The 26,167-nt window shown below is 41.4% G+C and overlaps 1 protein-coding gene across 5 annotated transcripts in view; it reads left to right on the top strand.

Moving 5' to 3' along the window:
* The window catches only part of cep112 (centrosomal protein 112), a 112,980-nt gene that overhangs the window by 53,611 nt on the left and 33,202 nt on the right, over nt 1-26,167 (top strand). For all 5 annotated transcript variants that reach the window (XR_007882067.1, XM_051388853.1, XM_051388851.1 and 2 more), the window contains 3 exons: nt 7,861-8,091; nt 18,538-18,600; nt 23,979-24,128. Coding sequence is in view for 4 of the 5 variants with exons in the window: in XM_051388853.1 (XP_051244813.1) it covers nt 7,861-8,091; nt 18,538-18,600; nt 23,979-24,128 (444 nt within the window). In the remaining variant the exon portion in view is untranslated. The remainder of the gene's footprint in view (nt 1-7,860; nt 8,092-18,537; nt 18,601-23,978; nt 24,129-26,167) is intronic.

Raw genomic sequence — 26,167 nt, 5'->3', positions numbered from 1 at the left:
TATTTGAATAAAAACTAACTTTTTTTCATTTGTGTAAAAGCAGCGGTGGGCGTAAGAAGAAGTTAAAAAAATGGAATAAACAAAACAAAAAAAAAAACACACTGTCCCAACTATTAACGTTATTCTGATGTCTTTTAATATATTTTTTTTTACCGCAGCAGGGTTTCGTGATAGAAGTAAAGATACAAGTGTAAAGACTTGAAATCCAGAAACCACAGGTAGCCAGATGAAGGAGAAGAAATCTGTTCTGTTGCGCGCCAAGCTTTTTTTCCAAAACCCTGGTTTGAAATTGTCTTTTATTTTCCGCTGTACGGTTGTGGACCAGCGTCAAGCGCCCTGTACTCCCACCGAAGTGCATCTCTGCATGGCATTCTCCTCTCACCGCAGGTAGCCATCTCCCTCCGGAAAACGGTGGTTATTCTCTCATTTCAGCATTGACGGCGACAAGGAGTGTATGACATTTGGGTCTATATTAATGGACATCCCTGCCCCATAGAGGCTGTTCTGTTACAATTTAGCCAAACCAGCAGCAGGTCTTCATCCCATTCCCCTCGCTCTGTCTTCGCCTCCTCTCCAGCCTGGGCTAGCTTGGAGCTCTGTGGGAAGCCATTTGACAAACCAGCCCCCAACTGGGGATGTGTTTGACTCTTCAGGCTTCCTGATGAAATGGACATTGACAGCATGCAAAGAATTTTGGTTATTGGCCGTTAGCTGGAAGTAGAGATCCAGCCAGACATATGTGGTATTTGTGGACAAAATGTGCTTGGACCAGACGTAGGCACAGATGGTGGCAGATGCCGAGTGAATGGCGAAGAAATCGTAGTTAAACTAGCATTATTGTTTTAAGTACAATAATTTACTAGTAACATTTAGGAGAAGATTTGTCACTAATAAAAACTATTTAATTTTTTCTTTGAAAAGGTGTTTACCCACACAAAGATGAAAACCTATTTCCCATTTTAAATGCAACAATATTTGGCGACCAAGTTTGTCAGATGTAATTATTTTTATTTTTATTATTTTTAGTCATCCATTTTTATTTTTTTGTTTACATTTTAGGTGTAAACAAATAAACTAGAAAGGATGCGCCCATCAAGTTGAAAATGGCCTGCTGTTGCTAAATGTCAGATTTATTATAAATATTATTCTGTCATTCATAAACTCTGATACATTCAGGCAATCATTTTATAGATCTTATACTGCCATACCACTACACTGCAAAACTGGTTGGCTAATGTCAAAGCAGTGTTAAATGTATTTAAAAAGCTAGAAACATGAGGGTGTAACATGATTGAAAAGTCTTGTGTCCTCTCTGATGTTCCCTTGTCTAGTATTTAGGGAAATATCTTTCACAGCACCAATGGCAGCAGCTAGTGTGTTATTTGGTTTTCTGGAGATGCCGTCACAACAGGACATTTCTGCTGATAACATGCCGTCCTCTGCATGTCAAAATGACGTGTAGTTTGACAAATCTTAGCTTCTCAGGAGGTGACAGAAAACAAACTTCCCCAGTACTCATCTTGTATTCTCAGTTCCTGTTTGCTTGTGCAGCATTTTGAGTAGAGATCAGACACCCGCGTAATGTCAGATGTTAAAGCCGCAGAAATCAAGATTTTTCACTCGGGCCTTGGAAAGATGGAGAACAGAGTTGTGAGGTTTGTGAAACTGGTGGGCATGTGAGCTGGTTTGACTTCCTGTGTGAGCACTGTTCCATGGATGTGCTGTTAAAATGACAAGATGCTGGCACACCAGCAGCAGATATGTATTAAACATGAGCTTTTTTACATTGAGCGAAGCCACTTATTATTAAACACTTTTGCATTAAGAAAGTTGTTTACCCCTTGAAGCTGATAGCAATGTGGCCCTCACCGGCAGCCTTTCTAAACACATAACACGGGGCTGGGAAAGTTGTGAAAATATGAATTGATTTTAAAAAACTGTATTTTGGTGATGCTTACAGAAACATGGAGCATTTCCTGCAAAGTGCATGCTATATCTTCTTTTCCTCTTTCATTTCTCTTGTGCTTCTGAGGGTCTCAGGGCTTTTTTTCCAGCCCATCAAACAACACACTCCCACCACATGGGCCAGATGGACAATGATATTATCATTAAATGACATGTCAGTAACACACAACCCAAATGCCTGCTGTGGCAATTGAATGCAGGTCTCATTATTTCTGTCTCTCTCCGTCTCACACTTTCCCTCTGTCTTCCTGGAATCAGTGCAAGGACAGTTGCAGCTAGGAAGTTGGCTGAGGGAACAGCAAATGTCAGTCACACACTCACAGAATGAGTAATACCCACTCATCCCCTTGATGTGGTGGGACATTAATAAATAGCATTCCTGACTCTTGCCTTGTGTTTGAGGAGGAGAGCCAGTGAGTCGTAGCAGCGATTTGAGAGAAGAGCTAAAAAAAAACTCACACAGGGACACATTGTCCTCATCCCACCAGAGTTTGTTATCCAAGAAACTCTGGCTTCACTCACTGTGTGCACCGCTACATGTTATATACAGGCTATATGACTTATCTGTTTTGTTCAGGGTGATTACATCATTCAGTATTTGTCAACATTCACACTTTAAGTCATCTTTCCCTCTTCATTTGTTGTGATATCTCTAATAAAAGAATTAAGCCGCTGAATTCAGGGGCCTGGTGTGTAGTTGGCAATCCCACCGACTCATGGGATTAACTCACATTTTCCAGCCTTGTGGACCTGAATGTTGCTCTTAAAAGAATACGCTATTGCCTAAACCGTTTTTGAAGATACCAGAGTGTGAAAGGAAGCTTTCAGTTGGCTGTCTGTCCAGGATGATGAAATGTCTTGCTGGTAAATCATGTTTGCCCACAGCCAGTTCTGTGTTGTTCTGTTAGCTGATCAATGCCCCCCAGAGGACGAAGGAATTTTGTAGACATTTTTGGGGATCCATCACCAGTAACACTAACGTGCCCAAATTCTGATATGTTGGCCTGTTTTTTTTCTTTTTCTTTCTAGAGATATTGCGATTAGAAATGTGAAGTGTGTGCACGTCCTTACATGGAGTGTACAACATGTTATATAAATAGGTTTAACATAGTATAAAAACTATATTTCACACTGAATTCAACAATTTTCCACAATACATTTTTTTAATTATTTGATATTCTCTTCAAAATTAATCTTATCTTTAAAAAGCATTTTTGAAGAATGCAAATATTCATTGTATTACACGATGAAACAATTTAATATATTTCACTGTTGCTATTGTCGTTATTATGCTCTATTTTGTGTCTGTGAGGCTTTTCAATTGTTAAGCATTAGTAAGAGTTTGACTTCAAAAAACTAGGGCCAGCATTATAAATTAATTTGAAGCCTTGTTTGTTTTTGTTTTTTTCAAACAGCAGAATTGTTTGTTCTATGCAAAAGCCCATCATTCATAGTTTTCCCACCAGCTCCACCTCAAAACTCATTTTATGGGTATTATTTTCCCGAATAATTATGTCTTTTTTTTAAAGGAACGTACACGCCATCTGGACTTCAAACAGCATGGGAGAGAGTGAGAGTCTTGTGAGGTCTTTCTTCTGGGTCGTGACGGACTAAATAATGATGCTGTCAATTTTTCAAAGCATTTCAATCCCAAGTACGTGATTAAGATGAGTCAAATGAAGAGGGTGATGACAGACTAAGTCAAAGCAAAGCGGATGTCTGATGAAGAGAACAAGGCAGGCATGGAGACCAGTGTGCACATTGATTGTCTCAGTGTTTGTGGATTGTCATTTACAAAATGATTGGTCCCTGAGATCTGGTATTATCAAGTGGATCTTGTCTTTTTACTCATTGATTTTCAGGAGTGGATGAGTATCCCACTGAGGTGGCATGTCACAGTGTTTGTGATTTCGTCACATCTTCCCATATACATATGTGTATTTGTTATTTATGTTAGAATCCAGCTGTTTTTTTTTTTTTTTTTGTTTTTATTTAGAACAATTGATCATGGGCGAAGTCATCAGTGAGTGCTGGTGCTCTGTGATGTGTTGAGTGTTACAGCTTCCTTTCAAACCATGAAGCCATTTAGTAAGTGAATACATCACATCTTGGATTTCAGCCAGATGAGTCTTCAACTGGCTGACAACAGTAAAACATTCACTGCTTTATTTAGTTTTTTGCTTAGTTCAGTTAAACATTGCATAATGTATTATGTGTATGTGATTCTGAACATATATACATTATTTATCTTTTGAGAAAGATGTCAGGGCTTTTCATTTATTTTACACACGATATCGGTGCATTATTTACATGAAATATATAGATCCTGTGCTTTATGAGTCGCTTACACACAGAATGGCTGCATATAGTCCTTTTTATAGCATGCACGTGGTTTTACTTGCATGACTGTAATTGTTTCTCTTTGGATTTTCGAAACATTGTGTCTCTCATTTAGTTAAGCAGGTCTTCCTCACAGTTATTTAAAAAACAGACACGAATAATTTGAAAGATATTAGCCAAGTGGTTGTGTTTTTTTCTTGTAACACAGTTTACATAAGGAATAAGTTAAAGCATGTGAGAACTGTGGTTAGGTTAAAAGAGAGGCGATGTTTATCCTCAGGGTGTAGCTTATGGTGCACGGGCACAAGTAAAATGTAAAACTAACAGAAATATGTAAAACATACATATACAAATATTGAAACACAATATTTAAAAGATGCCTGTATCTGAAAGGGCCGGTGTTAAGGGTTAGGTATGGAGGTAGAAGTATGGTTGAGGCTGTGAAAGAGAGTGGTTAAGGTTAGGGTAATGGGTGGGGGTTAGGTAAACTGGTGGAGGGGCAGGCCATAGAGCCCCTTGGGGGAAGCTCCTCACATCCCAGATATACAGGTCACCAGACATAGGAGTGGTAAAAAATAAAATAATATATGTGGTTAGAGTTAGCATGAGAGTTACATAAATAAAACTGTGAATGAAGAAAAAAAGGTAAATGGATGAGAAGATTGGTACCACTCTCATGTGCGTATGTGCATTAACTATGGAGCTAGAGGAGTTGATTAGCTTAGGTACCAGAAGCAGGCTCTGTCCAAAGCTAAAAATCTGACTACCAACACCTTTAAAGGTCTGTAATTAATGCTTTGAAAATTGTTTGTTTAATGCATGCACAAACTGAGCTGAAAAAGATTATATATTTAGTATTTTCCAGAATTTCACACTAATTCAAATTTAAACTAATTTAAAATTATAAATTTCTCAAAGTAGAAAATGCTAATGACACTATTCTCACAGCAGCCATCTGAGTTGTCATAGCAGGGGAAGCATAGGTATAACTAATAAGACTCAGTTCCATTTAGGTGTGCCTGTGAGCCATGTCATTAAGCCAGCATGCACAATACCATGGCACTGACATGCCTGCATGGAATACAACTATTTTAAATGTTAGGCCATTAGTTACACCTGTGTTTGCCAAGTCATAAAATCCATGGTGTCTGTTTTATAGTTATGTAACCTTCAATTAATGCTTTTGGATGGGAAAACATATAATTTTCTTCTAAGATTATTACATCTTTAATATCTGACAGTAAACCATAAACATTTTAAGCATTACAGTAGAGCAATGAATCTATTAAGACTCAACTAATGTTAAAAAATACTAAATTGACTACCTATTTTCCCTCTTTCTTTTAAATCTGTTTTGTTATATCACGTAAATCAAAAATTAGAAATGACTGAAGCGGAGACCACACAACACAAGTGGACATAGAAGGCTTGCACATTGTAGAACAATGAAAAGCAGCTTTGTTGTTGTAGTGATCAAACAAAGCCAGAACACCTTCTCTTTTATTACCAGCACATCCTGGCTGCTCAGTCCATACAGGATGCTGTCTAAACAGTTCTCATAATACAGTTTCAGGGTTCAGATGTTATCAGGAGACTCCTTAGCTATGCTAGCATGCCTGTGCAACAAATCACATTAAAAAGCACCTTGGAGTTACTGTGGCAAAGTAGTTACTTTGGCGTCCTGTCTACACTTGACTTGGCATCATTTTCTCTTCATCGGATGCATATAGTCCGCTAGGCAGCTCTCTGTTGCCAGTCTTCTTAGCTGACAATGATTTGACCCGATATATTTAATTTGACACTCTCCTACTGTCACCAAGAGCTGCTTCGTCATAATGCTTCGAATCAGCATGCTAACATGTGCCCCGTAGAAGCGGCTGTGCTCACTTACTTCCAAAGGAAACATGCTCTTTTGGCCCCTTAAGTTTCTGAAGTGTCATTGCCAATGCCTCTGTTCTGGAAGATTATACTCTAACTTATTAGAAGATTTTTTTGGGAGACGGATCATCCACATTTGTTAAAGAGAGAATTATACATTAAAGACCCTTCGAGGCTCAGATCTAATAGCCGTTCGCCCTTGAAGGCACAAGCGGAGCAGTGGGACTAGTAATGTTGAGAGACAGGAGAGTGGGACATAGAAATAGAGGATTGCGTGTGTTTGTTTTTTTACGTCATATTCTCTCAGAATAAGCTGCATGCCATTGTATGTGTGTGACAGCTAGACCATGTGTAGCTGTTTGTCTGCGTATGTGATGGGGGGGTATAACACAGAGCCACAGCATCTGCCTGTTTTTGTGACACTCCTTTGAAGTCTCTTTGATTCTCCCCAGTGCCCGCTAAAAAAGACTTCAGACACTGTCTGTCTGATTGCCTTAACATGGCGTTGTCCTGGGATGCCCAGGCTTTTGAGGAGAGGAAAGGGAGGGGTGCAGGAGGCAGAGCACACAGTGCAAACCAAAGTACGAAGTAAACCAAGGAGAGTAATGAGGATGTGCAATAGCTGAGGAATACGTGCAATATAGGTAGGGAAGTGTGAAACACCGCAACTGCAATGCATCTTAGAGCTACCTACAATCCACTACAATGCTCACTGCTTGTTGCAAATTGTAGGGAATTATACTGATAAATGCAATATGTGTGGTCTTCTATAAATGGGCTATTACAGTGAGTGATTTATAGGATCAAACTGTAACGTGGATGCCCTATGTCATATCATAAATGCTCATAAAGTTAGTCTTCATACTGAACCTTTTAAACAATGTTAAATTTAAAAAAGCAGCAATCTTCATCATATAGGGCAGTTTTGCATGTTTCACACCAGTCTTATTTCTGGTGTTTCAGAGGTCGTGGTGTTGTGCTTATTAGCAATTCCTACTGTGTAATGTTGACTCTCACTGGCAGTACTATTAAAGGGCTCTTCTGGGCAAAGTCAACGCTGAACAGTTAAAAAATAAGAGAGGTCAAGAGAGAGGGTCAGGCCATCGCAGCAGCCCCCACACAAACACCCAGAGGACAACAGAAAACGTTTAAGCATGTTTGTGAAACTTTTCCTAGACTTAGTTAAACTGTAGAAGCACTTACTCAAATCTTCATAATTTCCTAACATCTCTCACCAGAATATCATTTGACAGTGTTTACGTATCAGAATTAGTAAAGATGTAATCTGGAGATATTTGTTTTTAGATTTCCTCCCTTCAGGACACAGAATCTTCGTCAGACCTTGTCTCAGACGACAAGACATTTCTCAAGACATTTTGACATTTATGAGGACAGTTACGAATATGAGTGGTTATTCTGAAAAGTTATCTTCATCATTGCATTCGGCAGGATATTCGGTAAACAAAAATAGATCTTAAGTACCGTTTTCTAAAATGATCCAGCCAGTGGACCGCTAGAAAGAATAGTAAGACAATTTCATCTCAGTTGTTACTGTTTTATCAACTGGAATATAATGACATCTTAACCCACATATTTGTGCCACATCCAACTGTATCTGCAGGACATTGGTTAATATCACTTACCGAAATATACATCTCTGTATCTGTCTCCCTCCAGACTATTTCAGATTTGGAGGCCCAGTTGTCAAGTCTATGTGAGGAACTTCAGAGTGCGCATGCACAGTACAAGCAACAGCTGGCTGAAATGGCATCACTCCGGGAGGAGGAAAAACAACGGGCGTTCCTGGACAAAGAGGTATCCCTGGACCGTCTCCGCTCCGACATGGAGCGCATCCGCAGCGACCTTGAGAGAAGCCACCAGCAGGAGAAGGACACTGCACAAGAGAAGGTGGGTGAAGGATAGGAGGGAAAGGGGGGGATATGATCGGTTTCCAATAGGATGCTGTCCGCATAAATCCGAGTTGTGTCACTATTGCTTGTGTGGATGAATGGCTGTTTAAATTATGGTTACATAAAAAGCAACACCTTCATCGGTTGACTAGCAGAAAGTAACATTAAAAAAAAGTAAACACTCATGTCTGAAATAGCCACTAAACATTGAATTTGGGAGGAAAAGTTGGGCAGAGGTAGAGAGGTTGTATTACCCATTGCATACAGGAAAAGCTGTGGTTGTCTGTGCAAGAAAGAGGGCATGACATAGCTTTGTTAGGCTTTGCAGTGCACAAGGTGTGAGTTAAGACTGTTTTCAGCCTGTGGCTGTTAGAAGGTGTTTTGTTATATTGTTTCAGCAGTATTCTTGTTGACACCATCAAGCATTTTTATCTTTTGCATGTATCGCTTACCTCCTCTCCTCTGTACGTCTACCTCTGTTTATGTCTCATTCTCCCATAGATATTTGTCACAGAACGTGTGAACAGTGTTGTCTTTATCAAGCTATTGTTTTTCATCAGTGAAAACAGATCGTGTTTGTGTGTCTGTGTGTGAGTGGGACTGGGACTAGTTATATTTTATCCAAAGCCTTTTACAGTTCACCATTCTCACACACACACACACACACACACACACACACACAACTCCCACACTGATGCAGGAAGCTTCCATGCAAACACTGGCCTGACCATTTGGAGCACTTGGAGTTCAGCGGTTCAATGACACTTGACGTCCTGCTCTACTCGCTGAGCCCCCAGGCTCTCGAAGTCTTGCTTGGGTTCACCACTGAAGCAAAGTTCTGCTTCAACCTGTGCCTGATGTGTCTGTCATGCCAGTGCAGTTGTACATATCAGTACATCTTAATGTTTGTACATTAAAGCTAGAGTTAAACCTGTGCTTCTGTCCAAATGTCGTCCACAGAGCCTTAGTCTTATTGAGATACTCTGCCCTAGACCTCACATACATAAAATCCATCCTATTAATATTTTACTACATCTGGATCCTTATACAGAACATAGATAAAGGTGCTGTCAGTGTCTACACTACATGTTCTTGTGTATTTGTAGAAATTATTTTTTTTGGTTGACCCTCTTACCAACATGCGATATACCATTTTGAAATGCACACACTATTTAGGGGATTGGACTGAAGGGTCAGTTGTAGAGGGGGAACCACAGGATTTCAGTAGTGTCATTAACCACTTTTGCTTTTTGCTATCTTAGTAGACCAGGAAGTACTTCAATTAGAAACTTCTGAGGTTCCCTCTCTCTTTCTGTCTCATATTCACTCCCCTCGCCACTACAGAAACTGGACCCACGGCTGGGAAATCGCTCATAATCTTGTGCTGGTCTAGCAGGAAGCTGACCTAAGGTGGTGTTGATCAGAACCTAATCCCTCGGCAGGGCCCATCAAAGAGAGCATTTTTCATTAGACACCATCCTGCGCCAGCTGCGCAGCATTAACCCCGGAATTCAGGGACCTCCAAAGCACCCAGACGGCCATTTTGGCTCCATATGGCACACAGAACCAGGGGTACTGAAGGGAGAGAGGGAAAGAGATCCGAGGGAAAGCGTGTGCTTATTACAGGCTAATCCTCATTTGAAGAAATCTTGCTATTTCCTATCAGTCCCTTTTTTTCCTTTTTGGATATGTGAAAGCTGTTTTGCTGCTAAAAGTTATGTTATCTTTTTGGCACACTTTAATTCCACTCTCTCTCTCTCTTCTCTCTCTTTTTTTTTGGGCACAAGGAAAAAAATGACCCACAGTTGTCGGGGAATCTGGAGTGGATTCAAAGCAGTGAGGCTGGATGTTGGACTTAAACTGATAACACTATAAGCAATGTGCTAGTTTCACTTTTTATGAAAGAGATTAATGATTTCTCTGTCCTTTTTTGTCAGCTGAATGTGCACGCTTCTAAAAAAAACTCACCAAAGGTTGAACGTCTTACTTTTCCCCCCTTTCTTCTACTTTCTAATCTGTCTCCAAGTTTGACTTCGGAGTGGGCAGGGAGAAGTTTCACTACTTCGTTGTGCCCTGTTTTTTTCACATGGGATTGAAGTCAGCCAACTCTCAGATCCATATTGACTCGTTTGCCCTGTTTTGTAAGCTGAAAATTTCTCATTCTTTTGATGCAGACAGAAATGCTGTCCTCTGCAGTCCACCGTGCTCTTGGAAGCAGAGCCTGGGCAGGCCAGCTTTTCCTTCTTTTTCTTTTTTTTGAACACATCTCCCAGATCCTGGAAAAAAGGCCAGAGAAATCCATTAAATCCATGAATGGATTCGCATCAAAGACGCATGCGTTTAAGGGAGAGACAGAGAGGAATACAGGGGGGGGGGTGTTTTGGGAGTAGAAGCTGTTGGAATGAAATAATGAGAAACAGAATATCAGAGGAGATAAGATCTAACGTTAAGATAGTTCCATACATTTGAGCTGCATCAAAAAGAAAGGAGGAGAGAAGGAAAAGTGATGGAGGTAGGCTGAGTAGAAGGTGTGTGTGTGTGTGTGTGTGTGTGGAGAGGGGGGGGGGTTTAGTCTGGTTGCTTTTGAAGTTTATCTGTGTGTGTGGCTGTGTGGCTGTGTTCATGGGTGAGACTGAACGCACACAACCCCAGACCTCCCAATCTCCGTTCTCCACTGAGGGGCCTGTGAAGCTGCCTCTGTGCCAGATAAAGACGCCTCATCTCTGGGCTACAGTGAGCACGTCTCGTGCCTCTCACCCAACCACCACCACCACCTCCTTATCTAACTTTCTTATTCTCCTCCACACCTCCACCGTCCATCTCTCTCTGCCCTCCCCCCCCAACATCCCCACCCTGCCTTTAACTTGTTGCAAAACCCAGAACATTAGGGTTTTATATAAAGAGTTGGCCTTAGGAATCAGGGCTAGGCTTTGAGGAAAGTGTGGGAACACAGTTTCTTACCAAATACATGCGCACACACACATGCACGTACGCACACTCCTGTGTATGGTCACCAGCATATAAAACACACATCATATTTGCAATTAGTACTTGATAGGCAGTATTTATATAAGCATAAAGTTTAGTTAGTGGAGAAAAGGTCTTTGTGTTGGACCTCTTCACCTCGCACAGCTGTGTCCTACTCACTCCCTGGTTGTCAATACTAGAGATCTGAGATACTGTGAGACAAAAGATCAGAAGGCCGCAGGTTTGATAGGAGGTGAATAACGTCTGGAACCTTGAATTCATATTTTCTCTTAGTCTGGAGAGCATGGCTCTTTGAACTGCTAGAGGAGATTAGATGTGCAAATTTTCATCTGATATGTTTGTGTGGACGTGTGTGTGTGTGTGTGTGTGTGTGTGTGTGTGTGTGTGTGTGTGTGGAGTTTAAGAGAGAGAGCGCACATTTGTATGTACTTAGTATGTTTGCATATTGCACCACATGTACTGCATACACTACTGCTCTCATTCTTATGGCTTTTAATTGTTACAGTACATGTGCATAAAAAAGTGTGTATTCAGAAAACACACATAGTGACAGGATGGGGTGAAACTCACACTTTCTGATGATTCCTCGAGCAAGTAGTAGAAAAGGAAAGTGTGTGTGTGTGTGTGTGTGTGTGTGCGTGTGGGTGTGCGTGTGCGCGCGCGCGCGGCCTGCCTACTTCACTTCAGATCAAAGGGACAGGGCATTTCATCAAACACTAACCAAGTGTGACAAAACTACCTGGAGGCAAACATCGGCCAATGAGAAGGCAGCTTTTTGGCATGCAGTGGCCAATCCCTGCTCGCCGTGTCACAGCATCAGTGTCCCTCTGGCCATGCCACACGTGACTCGCTTGACATGAAAGGCATGACAGTGCTCACTCTTCCTCTGACACACACACACACACACATACAAACACACAGGTTGAGCATTAGAAATCTGTGGTATGAAGGCCTCTGTCTTGCAATTAGTCTTTTTTTTCCCCCTGCAGGTAATTCTTCTTGCTTCAAGGAGGAGAAGTCTATGTACAACCAAAAACATTCTTCCTTTTAAAAGTTATGTTAAGCTAGGTTGGAGCTGTCTTATGTGCGTCTCGCTTCGTTATGACATGACACTGCAGTTGAAAAGGGCAGATCAAAATATATAGCAAAGTTTGTTTGACAGCCAGTGAGACTGTACGTGCAGATTCTTTGAGAGTTCTCTGCTTCACTGCAAATAGCTTCTTCCACTAAACATAGAAATTTACTACACACTCTAATGGACTTTGGGATATTATATCTTAAAGGATCCTTTGTGAGCAGATTTTGTCTTCCCGCTCACATTTGATTCCATCTGTGAGAAACTGTTGCTTAAATAGCCCCCCAAAAAAAACTTGTTTGTGATGAGTAATACAGCTGTAGACGAGGATTGCAGCGGCAGTTTGGTACCTCAGCTAGGGCACAGACTTCAAACCCTCATTTAAGTTGTTTGGCAAAAGAAAATCATCTGTATATAACTTTTGTTTGTTGTGCTTTGCAACGAAGCTGACGAGGCAATCTTTTTATGTGGCCGGAGATGCATCTGCTTTCACACTATTTTCCATGTGTGGACGCATGCGTTCCTGACCATCCTCAAATGTGGCTTGACTGATTGGATCTTGATGCGTCTTCAGTGTGTTCTGGTTGTGCATTCACATCCATATTTAGAGCTGTGCACTTGTGAATAGACCACCCAAGACGTTTTTTAGTGCAAAACATGAACGCAGCTGATTTTCCAACTTTTCACTGAAGCTACAGTTCCAGCCTTCATTCTTCATGCTTATTTTTTTCATTGACACAAGGAGAAAGGCTTTGGACCTGCATGTCCTCTGAAAAATACAGAGAAGTCTTCACATTAAACAACAGGAAGTGAAACCAGGGGGATCTGGTAGTTAATACAATTCTTCTAGTACATCCGTTAGAGTTTTATCCATCCATTCACACTTGCTTTGATCCCGACCCTCTAAGACCATGTACTTTTACTACCCTCGGTGAGTGTATTGTTCTCCCTCTCAGCCAGAAGATGGTGGTACGAGGTTGTTGTCATTGTTGTTGCCGTAGCCACGTCTTGTTCTTCTCTCTTGCCCCCCGTCACCGCTGACTTATTAGGTTGGTCTTCTGCCATTTGGAGATACACCAAATCACATTATTCAGTCGGTCATGGATTAGACAACGAGGAGAGAAACATAGGCTGAGGGATGATCAAAGAGGGCCCACATTCACCTCACACTGGGAGACAAAGAAATGGGGGAGGCAGAGCGAAGGATCTGATTTTAGGGGGAAAAGAGCGTTTAGGGGCATCCAGATTTATTCAACCTACGTGTCTGAATTAGTATTTGTCTGCTGTTGGTGTGTGTTTACATCATAGCTGCAGCACTAACACACATTAAAGTGGAAGAGCTTGTGTTCTTGCGTTTGTGTATGAACATATGTTATGTGTTTGTTGTGCGTGTACGCATGCCCAGACCTATGTGAGCTCCTCGTTTCCTCAGTGCACCATCGGGCCCGGCGGCGGAGAGAGAGAGAGAGAGTGAGTGAATGAGTCACCCAGCAGATGAAAGAGTCAAAGTAAAGGCTCTGCCGTCCCAAAAAAACATCACACAGCTCCCTTGCTCACTTTTTGAAGTCATCCAAGAGGAGGGAGGGATGCGACACACTTTCTCAATCGCATTAAAACATGGCGTCAGGCAGCTCCCATCTTGTTGCACGCTATAGATTACACTTTGGTTTGAAGTGGAGTTTTAAGTGGGACACCATGATATTGGGCTCTGTTTTTTGGGTTAAGTTTCTAATTCAACATCAGGCAGACTTATTGATCAAAGTAGGGAGGGAGGCATAAATAGATGGGGAGTGAGGTCTACCTAGACAGAAAACTAGACAGACAGTTCTAATAAAGTTCAGTGACCAAGTGGAAAAACTTTACATCTACTTTAACAAAATTGTTGCCGTCACAGCCGTCTCATCATAAGGTCTTTGCTTGTGTAGTAATGCACACAAATCTGTACAACCAAAACATGAATGAGACACTTCTGTGGTTTTAAAGTCTGTCCACCTGCTTGTGTTAAAGCAATCTGTGATTCTACAAGCGACTCCATCCATTACGCATTCACCGCCTCAAACCAACTTCTTTTCTTGACCTTATGATGTGGGTTAGATGTTAAGCCCACTCACACTGATGGTAATGGATGTAATTGGGTTTTCTGATACCAAGAACTGGCTGGTTAAGTGTGTAATCACTGAACATTTGGTATGTTGTGTGTGTGTGTGAGTGAGTCTGTATGTTTTGATGTATGTTTATCTGCGTATGCCTGCTTGTGTGTGCGCGCACCGTGATGCATTATTTCTGTACTGTGTGTGATGCGGCAGTGACAGTGAGCAGCAGGGATTAAGAGAATCACTACTGACAGGCACTGATGGCAAGGAAATAAAGCCTCTTGTCATTAAAGCACCAACTCTCTCACGCACACACACAGATACACAGGCAAGCACAGCAAGACAGCAATGATTACAGACAAACGAGCAAATAACATCTCCCAGCTCTCCCTCACTGGAAGATTGAACTCAAATTGTTATGAGAGACATGCGTAGTGAACAGAGGATTGTTTTGAATGCTTACAAATACTGCTGCCACTAAAACTGAAGGCTTCGTGGAGCAATGGGGGGGGGCTTCTCTTTGAAATCAGTTTTTTTTTTTTGTTTTTTTGTTTTTTCAAGAAATGAACCCCACAAATCAGCTCCCTAGTGTGCAATATACGGCATGTTAAGTGCAGGGTGAAACTACGAACAACCACTAAAAGAATATGTTTTGTGAGTCATTGTCGGGTTACAAACGTCCCCTGCCCTTGACCTAATTGCCTTGTCAACCGGCCGTCAAAATCGTGTCCTTTCTGAGCGTGGAGTGACATCATCCCCGCATCAGTAGTTTCATATCTCCTGTCAGAGTTCAGCTTTAGGATGATGCCGAAAAACCATAATTGCTCTTTAGCAATGTGAGATGATTGGAAACACATCGGAGAAAAATGCCATATGGAGGCAATATCCTGTCCAGGACCATAGACTGAGCACTGAACATTCTGAAAATACTGGAAACAGACACACTTGACTTGAACACGCACACACAGAAGTTATCATGTGTTGGCAGGATTACTCTCTTGAGAAATGTTTACTTTAGTTTCTTCCTCCTTTAGCAACAATACAATGGGACTGCACACCTTGAGCAAATTTCACTTCCAAGCAGCCATAGATCAAACTTTTGGATGTGTGTTTGGCCTTCATGCATCCTGTTTGTCCACTGTCTGTATTTGAATAAGTGTGACTTGTGTGCATATCTTGGCTTAAGTGTGTGTGTGTGTGTGTGTGTGTGTGTGTGTGTGTGTGTGTGTGTGTGTGTGTGTGTGTGTGTGTGTGTGTGTGTGTGTGTGTGTGTGTGTGTGTGTGTGTGTGTGTGTGTGTGTGTGTGAGAGAGAGACACAGAGAAAGTTGTCACCCTGTTTTCTGCCACTCCTGCCAGTCCTTTTTTTAGTGTGCGCTGTATGTGTCTATATGTGTGTGTGTTTGGCCTGGTTCCCACTGCAGATTATTAATTAAGTTCTGGTAAGCGGTGCATGCCTTGCCTTCAGATCCACTTCCACTCTCTTCAACACACACACACAAGTGCCCGTACACACGCACAAACACACACACACACTTCAAAGCAGCCGCACTCCACACAGCTAGGATTAAGAGGCGATTGAAGAGCCTGATACAGCCTCAAAGTGCCTTCAGCACGAAAATGCCTTTGGCAGGGCACAGGTAGTCTCTTTGAAAAGTGCCTACACACACTCACACACAGACACACACATATAGCTGGGCTTTTAATTTAGCTCTGATTTTCCCTTTGTATTTGTCACAGTCCTGTTGGGCTGTTTTTCCTTGCATGTACTATCCATATCTTCATCTATTTCCAGCTATTTTTAATGTGTGTCTAGATGGTTGAGCTGTATAATGTATGATGTTGTATATGCTTCCTGCTAAATTCCCCTGAGTGGCTGTAGGTAAAAGGAATAGGCTAGTAGCAAGCTCTTTATGTTTTTATGAAACATCTGAGTCGGTTTGCATGTCAATATGGCCATATGTTTTCCATGAATACACTCACATGTGAACCCACAGTCGTATACAGTACAGAGAGTCACACACGCCTTATTACCTCACAGTCAATTGCAAAGATGATGCTGATATATAAGTTTGATGTAAGCATTTTCACTACTGAGCCACAATTAAGTCTCATCCTTTGCTATTACTGTCAAAATATGGACTATAAAGATAATTACATAAAATCAAAAAATGACGTGCAATATATTTTTGGTGTTTCGGAGGATTTTTAAGAAACCTAGCCTGCTTTCAAATGATCAATTAAGAAAATATGGCACTGACTACCACAGTGTCACATCAAGTACACTGTAGTCAAGATGGAGCACTCCGGCAGCAATAAAGGGGGAGGACAAATGTGTCAGCTTTAAAGAAAAACATTGAAGGACTCTATTTGCGCCCCTCTCCCACACACAGTTCTTTCTCTTGCCTTTTCTACATCCTTCTTTGTCTAACCCTCTCTCATCAGCTGCTAGGGCCCCTAGGGACGAGCGGGCTGCCACTCAAAAGAGTCCTGGCGCAGGAAGACAGGCCGGTATCCTTGGTGATGGCTCTGTGTTTCCGCGGTGACAGGTGTGTGTCCGCTCAGAGAGGGACGGTGGTGTTTGTCAGGAAGTGTTTGGATGGGGCGCAGAGTCGAAACGCAGCTCAGGTGTTGATGGTTGCGTTCAATGAAACAGTGTTTGTTAGTGAGTTGTCTGTCTGTCAGTGGCTGTCAGGACAAGAGAGTCAAGCGTGTGTGTGTGTGTGTGTGGTGGGTGTGTGTGGGTGTGTGGGTGTGTCATGGGTGTTTTATGTATAAGTCAGATTTTCTGCATTTTTTAAATTAAATTGCTAAATACATTTCTGCATGACTGGAGTTTTTATAGGTATTTTTCTGTTTCCTACATTCAATAAACAGGAAACTTTCAAGAATTGAAAAGAATAGCAGTGTTATACTTTGTTGCTCATCACATCTACTGCTTCACTCTACTCCCACTGGGCCACAGATACAGATCTCTGATCTGTAAAAAAGCACACTACAGTAAGAGCTCCGTGCCCCCTGCCATCACTGCCCTAAACAAACTGTAGCAATAACATTAAACGGACTCATGTTCTTGTGACTGTACTGTGTTCCTTGTGGCTATGTTCTTTCTGTTGTGTGTTGATTGATGTTCTTACGTGTGTACAGGCTGTGGAAACAGATTTCCTCTATGGAGGACAATAAATCATCTATGTATCAGTGGCATTGCAAGAAGCTTACTGGGGTATAGAGGGCAGTTTCCTTCGAATAAGATGTAATATAAGACCTAAGGGAAAATGTATTCAACATTGAGTATCTAGTATAGTCTAGTGATGCAGAATAAAATAGCATATGATGATGTTGATGTACATGTATACAGTAAATAGCAACTGTATGTGCTAAGCAGATTTATGGGTGAGAATGAATGTTGATTTCTGCATTGTGTATGTTTTAAAAAAATAAAAGACCAATGTACAGTCTAAATATAGTGATATACGCTACATTGTACTTGACATGAGTTTAAAACTGTAAAAGCCTCTCAATTAATGACCCATATCCCCCATTAATTTGAGCCTTGTCTTTCTACAGTACTCGTATAGACCTTGTCACCGTGCATACAGGCAGCCATTGACATCGCCATCAAATTCCAGCACTTCACACCTCATTATCTCACTCCGCTGTTCAGCCTCTCACTGAAACTCTGGCATCACAACACGGCTAGCTGAACGGAGACAGATCTTGTATTAGACACTCGCAGTCTTTACTTCCAGCTGGCTAGCTTCCCATGAGCAACAACTGAAAACAAAGAGACGAGCACTGCTCAATAAACTCCTGACAACAATCTCCATTCACTCCTATTCTGTATCCACCGTGTTGTGTCTCCCAGATTCTCCCAATCATCTCTCCTTTTTTTCTCCCAATAGCTAATTGGCAGCAACGTTTTAATTCCCCCCGCCCCCTTGCCCCCCCTTCTTGTTAAGTGATGAATTGTTGGCAGGGAATCAAAGGGGAGTGGTGCCCACTGTGCACCATGCCCGTCACTACCTGCTGGCACACATGAACGTTGGGACTGGCACTGCGCCAAGGGGCCACAGGCCTGCACCGCAGGGACACACTGCCAAGAGGCAGAGGTCAACATGAGTGTGTGTGTGGGTGTGGGGGTGTGTGTGTGTGTGTGAGCATGAGTATGTTGGAAGGGTGGCGTGTGCACTTCCTAACAGAAGATTCAATTTCACAACTCTCTCTCTTTGTGTCTCTCTATCCGTCTGTCTGCATATCTCTTTCTCACACTCCCCTCTCTTTTTGTTGCAGACCAACAGCAGGTTGAAGCAGATTGAGAAGGAGTACAGTCAGAAGCTCGCCAAGTCTGCCCAGGTAATCAGTTTTCTCTTCTCCCCCTTTTTCCCCACCATCTCTTTCATTTTATATTCCTCTTTTTCCACCGAACCGCTTGAAAGATTTGACAAATGTACTGATGGGAGAGGTGAGGAAGCACACATGAAAACACACTCTCTTGAACCCACAGCAAGCCACCCCTGCCCTTTACCCTCAAGCAGATATACACAAACACAAATGCACATCCCATATCTTGCATGAGGTTTGTGCAGAGCTCAGACAAATAAATCTACACATAAAACACAGAGGTTTGTATTACATGAATAATATATAAAACTCTACTCTCTGGCTTTTCTCTTTACTTTTCCTGTTCCCTGTTCTTCTCCCTCTTTCATCCCCTATGTCCAGAGGTGTGAAAAGGTCTCCTTTGCAACTCAAACAGTATCGTGTCAGTCTGAACAGGGTTCATACTCTTCTCTCTATGTTTTCCAGTGCCACGTAATATAAATGTTTACCCTTAAAGGTCCAGTGTGTAACATTAAGGAGGCTGAAAATGGAATATAATATAGTTTGTTGTCGCAAAATAAGATGCAAATTTCAACTCGAGATGCACCAAATGTTCTTCATCCGAATCTGCTCTTACCCGGGTGCTGAATGATGAACCCCACTTGATCATAAATTGGAGGCATGTGGCCAATTGTTTATTAGCATAGGTAACGTACCCCTAAATACTACATAAGGGCAGGTGCTGTGCCATGTGCAAATACTCTGGCACATTCTCAAGAATTGAAGAGATGCCGATGACAGACAGACAGACAGACAGACAGACAGACAGACAGGCATAAAATAGAAATAGAAAAATAAACACACCAAATAACAAATTAATTTAAATAGGCTGAGCTGTTTTCATATGGTTGCAGTCTGCAACTTTATCTGCTAGATGCCATTAAATTCTACATACTGATCCTTTAAAGCTGCACTAATCAATATTTTTACAGAATAGTGAGTAAAACACCTATGTGTATTGTGAAAGCAGTTGCTTGTCGTCAGCTAGAAGAAGAGTGAATTTTAGACCTACACTTGTGGCCAGAGGCATGACTCCAAATTAATGCTAGTGTTGCTCCATGTCTCCAGAATGTGTTAATAGGCAACTGTTTGCTGACATAAAGATAATTTTTTTTGTGTGTGGCCAAAAATCACTTCACGCTACTTTAAAATCCCCACATTGCTTGAGCCACCTTGTACTGGCCACTTGATCTGTGGTGTTCTGTAGATTAAAAGTGGAACGTCCAGATTTATGCTCCTCCGTTGAGTTATTTCATCAATATCTTGATTTATAGTTAGACCTGTGATCATCATAACACCACTGTAGCGCCAAATTAATTCGTTATATATTTTCTGCAATTCTTTCCATGTTTTCTTTACTACCAGCAATCCCTACCATCATAATCATGTAGGAGAAAACAAAAACCATCTAGGTCTCCATGCGATATGACTCTAGCCCCCATAGCCCTGACTTGTATTGTAGTTCTTCCATGGGTGCCATAGAGCCTGAACAAGTGGCCTCTGCAGCATCTTCAAGCACAAGTATAAATCAACCTGAAAAGATCAGTTAAAGTCCCTAATTATATTTCACACACTCCCTTCCCTGGCTTGTTTTCTCCTCTCTTCCATTTCTCTCCTCTGCCTGTTTCTCTTCCTCCTTTAATGGCATCATCGAGAGGGCCATATGCTTAACATTACTGCTTGTCTCCTCAGATTGAGACCATTAAAAACTGAGGTAATTCTCCGGACCAGGTATAAAACTTCCCAGGACACTCCGTCATTCAGCAAAATGTCTCTGAAAGTTCAGGCAGCTTTTACCTCTCCAGTTTAAAAGATCCAAAACTCCCTAAGTAGTGTTTACATTACAAAAGAAAAGAGTTTTCTTCTTGATTATGTTGCAGGGTAAAATATCACAATCATTTGGCTGTAATTGCACCTCGTTACCCAAAGAGGAGATTCAAAGAGGGGGTTTTGTTGTTTTTCTTTCTTTCTTCTCCTCTTTAAATCCCCCCATTTTGGGTTGGCTGGCAAAGGCACGGAGTTGAAAGCAGGGTTGACAAGCAGATGTTGTGAGAAAACGGTAGCTTATTAGGTTACACGATGCTCAACTTCAAAAGAAGTCGGATGCTGTGCGAAAGTTCAGCCATGTTTGCCCGCTTTGGTGGTGCGGTACGCCACCGCAGACAAAGCAACAAGTGATTAATCCTCTGTTTTGGGGACACAAAGCTGGCACAGGTTCAACAAACAACACTCTCTCTGACATTAAAGAAAAGTCTCGCTGAATTCAAAACACCTTTGTTGAAGTGTGTTGTTATACGGAGGGTTCTGCTGAAGGTGTGGGTTTTTGTGCAAACATATTAATATGCGTGATTAATGCGGGCTATTTGTCATGGGTTTGGGCGGCTTTGTTTTAAAAGGTAAAGGTGGAACCCCCCTTGGGGCAACTCAGTCAAATGTAAACAAGAGGCCTTTGAACCTCAAAGGCTAACCCCAGTTGTTAACCCTTCAGTGTCTGACAGGGGGCATCGCTCTTGAGCTCAACTGCATAGCTAATAGCCCAATTAAAAACATACCACACCATACATTATCCTAAGGGGACCGGAGACGCACTTTGTAAGGGTATACATTTATGTGCGTGCACACACACACACATCCTTTTCTCTTACACATTTTCGCCTTTGTCTCTTTTTCTGTGGGTTTCTCATTTACACACACACACTGACTGCTAATTAGTGTCTCGCCAATCCAATCCTGTGTGTTAAGCGTCTAGCTGTGAGTAGTCCTCCTGGGTGACCTACGAACTGAACAGGCCTGGGCTATCTTCCCCCATTTAATGATCAGGCTGCAGTGGGTGGTAGCTGTGGCACTGGTGGGAGATCATTACTTTATCCCTGACCGTTCATCATGCGAGTGGGTAGGAGGTGGAGGGAATTTGCCATGGGAGGCACAGTGCATGAGAAGTACCATGTTCTGGAAGAAAGAGGTTGAAGTTCACTCCATATGCAAATATACCTCATTTATTTTCACACAATACTGGTTGTTAAGTTCCACAAACAGTGTTCACATGTGACCTCTTAGGCATGTATTAACCAAAAAGGATCTATTACAGTATTTATTCCTTTTGATACATCTGAACTGCATAAAATATATTTACTTATACAGTAATGTACCTTCCTTCACTGTTTATACTAAAGTTTTTATCTGTATTAATCATTGTAACAGTTGCTGAAATAAATAGTTTATTTATAATGTCCATGTATAGTGTGAAATGCGGTTAAAGATAGGAAATCATCACCCGACTGTACAGTCACTTAACTCTACAGGCCGTTGTACTGTTCTTTAGCGTTCTGTTTTGGTTTTAATGGCTCACAACTTTACTGTTTTCGTTTAGTTTCCAGACATAGCAGGCAACTGTTTTCAGAGAAAAAGCTCAGTACACTACCTAAAGGCAGACAGGCAAGGTTAACGGTTAACTAAAGAGGCTGGTGGATACCAAACGGAGCTCAAAGAGACTGAATATTAGACCTACATTCATCACAACTCAAAATTAAATCTATTGCTGCTGCAACTTCACAAGGTGATTTCATATCTTGGTGTTGTGTTTGAAATAGTTGTATTGCACCCAAAGGGGCCCAGAATCAGTTAATGCAGGTTTAAGTCAAAGTTAATGCGTAGATATAAAACCACCAATCATGTGATAGTGTGTTGCAACTATTATTTTATTGATTCATTGGGAAATCTATAGAAATTGTCTTAAAATAACAAAAAATTACTTGCAGATTAGTTTTCTGTCAGTTAACTAATTGATTAATTGATTTATCATTTCAGCTCAAATTGTTTGGTGGATAACACTGTGGATGATGACACTGTTAATGCAGAAAATGAGCTGTTAATGTCCACAATTAACTGAGCATTTTTATGTCACTTTCTTCTCACTATTTAAATCACTGAACAAATCAGAGGTGTGTGTAGCAATTAGGAGGTCTGGAACTTCTTCAACATAATCCAGCACGTTTTCACACTCATTAACATTGCAAAGCAATGCTCTCTGTAAGGCCATTGTTTTACAGTTATTAGTAATTCACCGTTCTGTTAACAAACAAACCTGCTCATTTCTCCCCGTTTTTACCACAGGTTCATGGAGAGTTAAGGCCGCCTTTAGCCCTAAACAGAGATGCTAGCAGGCTGGGGAAATACATAAGTCTCACCAGACCAATTACAGACTTAAAAAGGCCTGGCTGGCTAACAGACAGAGAAGAAGGTGCTGTGGTGTGTATATATACAGGAATAACAAGACAGACAGCTGAGTTCACTAGTTTAGAGTGCCGCCACCGCCTGAGGCTGAAGACCAGCAGATGCAGGGAATCCATATTGCAAAATAATTATTACGCCCAGAAATTATGTTCCCATAATAATGTGCCATTTGTTGCTTTCATGTGGCTTTCCCACTGACAAAATATGCCTAATCTCCCTCTCATCTCGCTTTCCCTCTCTCCCTCTCTCCCTCTGTCTCTCCCTCTGTCTCTCCCTCTGTCTCTCTCTCTCTCTCTCTCTCTCTCTCTCTATCTGTGGTCGATCCGCACCACTCTAACTCCCATACTCCCACACAATGTGCAGATTCCAGCAGGGCTAGTCCTCCAGAGTTTGAACATGGTAAACAATTATCTGTCTAGCCCAAAGCTAGCAGCAGCACTGCCCCCCCCCCACCACACCCCCACCTATGTCTCTTTCTCTTTCCCCCTCTCTCCCTTGCTTTCCCTCTCTCTTTTACTCTCTCTCATCTTTCCTCTGCCTTTCCTTGACAGTGGCTTAAATAGAATGTTAATTTTGACTGGAGGATTTCAAAGCCGAGGCAGTTCCTTTTCATCTTGGTGTGCACCGCAAGTTCACCAACACAAAGTCACTCTGCTCTTCAAAAAGGAAGTTGTTTTTTCCTTCCTGTCTGTTTTTTTTTACCTCCCTCTTCTATTTCTCTCTCGCTCTCTCTCTCGCTCTCTCTCTCATCTCAAAAAAGACACAAGACATGAGACTCTGGGAAAAGCAGAGTTACAAGGTGATTGTTACTGTCATCCAAGTCCATGACAAATGTGAAATGCATTTTCCATCTGACGCAAGTAATTTTGTGAAATCTGTGAAATGAAGCAAATCTGCATTTTGTGTCGTGAACGGGTTTTGCATTTTGCATCTGCCAACAGGTTGATTGTTTTATTGAGTCGCTTGTTTCAAACATAAGCATAGAAAAAGTACATATAACTCATTTACAGGTGGAGATAGACTATGTGTCAGTATACCAACCAACTGACCTTAAATCCTGAACACCCATGGGGATCAATCAATTAACATGAAACATACATTTTTTTTCTCACCTATAGTTAATTGCGGAGCTGCAGACATCTGTATGTGACTCAAAGGAGGAGGGTCTTCGTCTGCAGCAGGCGATGGAGAAGCAGCTGCAGGAGACAAATGCTCGGTGGGATGAGGAGAGGAGGACAATAACTCGCCATGCCGATCAGGCCAACAAGGTCAGTGTTTGGCACTTAGGACACCACTCACTTAATCACACTTGATAATTATATCTGTCAACATCGATGATATGGGAAAAATCATATACTTTTTTTCACAGCAGCCATTTTGACATGAAATAGTAGGGTAAACATGGCTGTTACCAATGACAATAATTAAGGGTCAAACAGAGTCGAGGTGTAACCTTAATTACTGACACCTGTGATTACCCTACTATTTCATGTCAAAATGACCGCTGTGAAAAAGGTACTATCCTGTATTTTATTTCCATTTCATATGAACAAAGAAGTTATTTAGGCTGTTGCAAAATGTCACTCATCCCCTTCTTTACCCATCATGTGTAACTTTTTACTGAACTTATTTAGTTGAGGGTCCAAAGAAATATTACAGCATTATCAGAGGAAACATAACATTAATTTACAGGGCAAAAGAGCAAAGATTTGTTATTACAGTAACAAGAACACTTTAATGAGTTAGGTATCTAGTAACTTAATTTGTCATAAGGTGAGATGCATCAGGATCCGTCTGAGTGTGCTCAGCAGTTGACAATGATCGATCACTCACAATTTGTGCTCATTTCCAGTAATTCATCAGAGCAGCACTTCATAGTTTTGTTAAAAAGGAAAAATAACTTTTCTTGCTTTTTAGAAGTTGGGGAAAAGCACAAAATCAGTCTCAATTAGGTGAGATGTGTGAGTAAAACCTTCCAAAGAAGCCTTTTACCTAGTTTTGTCTGCAGTAACACATAGGCTTTTTAATTAGATCACGTAATATTGTATAGAATTTGATTAAGTTGTTTGATTAAGGCATTGTTCGGCCATCTCCAACAAAAGCCAGAGTTTACATGAGTTATTTGGTAGTAAAAAGTTCCTAAAAGAGTACTCTTTTTACTGAGGTGATTTTATTTTTCTCTTAAAATATGCAGTATAAATAAATATTATTACTATTTACTTTCATTTAATACATAATACACAATCAACTATAATAGAGGGGATTAAAAACTGTAGTGCAGGCAGTTGCACTAGCTCTGGTAAATCTTCAAGGTCTGCCATTTTATCTATTTCTCTTATCATCCTATCTTCTCAATCTCCTAGCAGTCTTATATACTTCCTGTGTTGTATTTGTGGTCTCTGCAGTGTTCACCTGCAGAGGCAAACCTTTGACTTAGAGAATGGCGGGAGGTGGTGTCAATAAACTACATCCTCAAAAAAGCCTTGTCTGGATTTGACTTTTATAGGGTAGACACGGGTCACTTTTCTTTTGTCAAAGCACGGTCGCCGTTTGTATGCATGTGCTCTGTCATTTTTATGGCTAGTTGCAAACTCCATAGTGTCTTTAAGTGGCTTGTGTGCTCTATGTCTGGCTGAAGCTTATAAATCTGTCTGCTGCACCCCACGTCTTAAGTCAGAGCCTTTCTCTATCATTACTGTTCTCTTTTACAGTTAAACTTTACACTCCGGCTCCTTTTTTTAGCCTTAACCTGTTTATTTCTTGCTTGTGTTTATTTCATTAAACCTGTCGATTTTAGACTCCATGCGAAGAACAGCTGATACAATTTGGAGATGAGAGATCAGCACTTTTTAAAATGTGTAGATAAAACAATATTTTGTTCATTTTGCCCATGCTTTTCCTTGATCTTTGTCCTCCTCCATCCAGATTTCTTGTTTGGACTCACAGGATCTTTTATTCTGCCTCTTGCCCTAGCAACCAGACTGGGACACAGTGGCAGTTGATTGGGTGTGGCCCACTAAATAAAGAGTTGTTGTGTCTGGGATCAGGACATGTTTCCAAACACAACCTTGTCTGTTTGTGGTTGCAGCTGCCTCGTATAGTAAGGAGGCAGGTCTGTGAGCCTCTCTTTAGATCTCCTCTCCTTCTAGGCCCTGGTAGCCCAAGCCCCCCCCGCAGACCAGAGTTTTCTCCCTAAGTGGCCACTTTGGTCGGAAATGGCTTGCCCCGCACATAGATTGTCTAAAATGTCCATCGTTCTGTCGCTGTGCATATATGATTTACAGTAAATGCTTACTGTGGTCCAATT

Source organism: Dicentrarchus labrax, unplaced genomic scaffold (assembly GCF_905237075.1).
Source record: "Dicentrarchus labrax unplaced genomic scaffold, dlabrax2021, whole genome shotgun sequence".
Classification (NCBI taxonomy): domain Eukaryota; kingdom Metazoa; phylum Chordata; class Actinopteri; family Moronidae; genus Dicentrarchus; species Dicentrarchus labrax.
The sequence above is the reverse complement of the archived record's forward strand: the minus strand, read 5'-3'. Positions and strand labels throughout refer to the sequence as shown.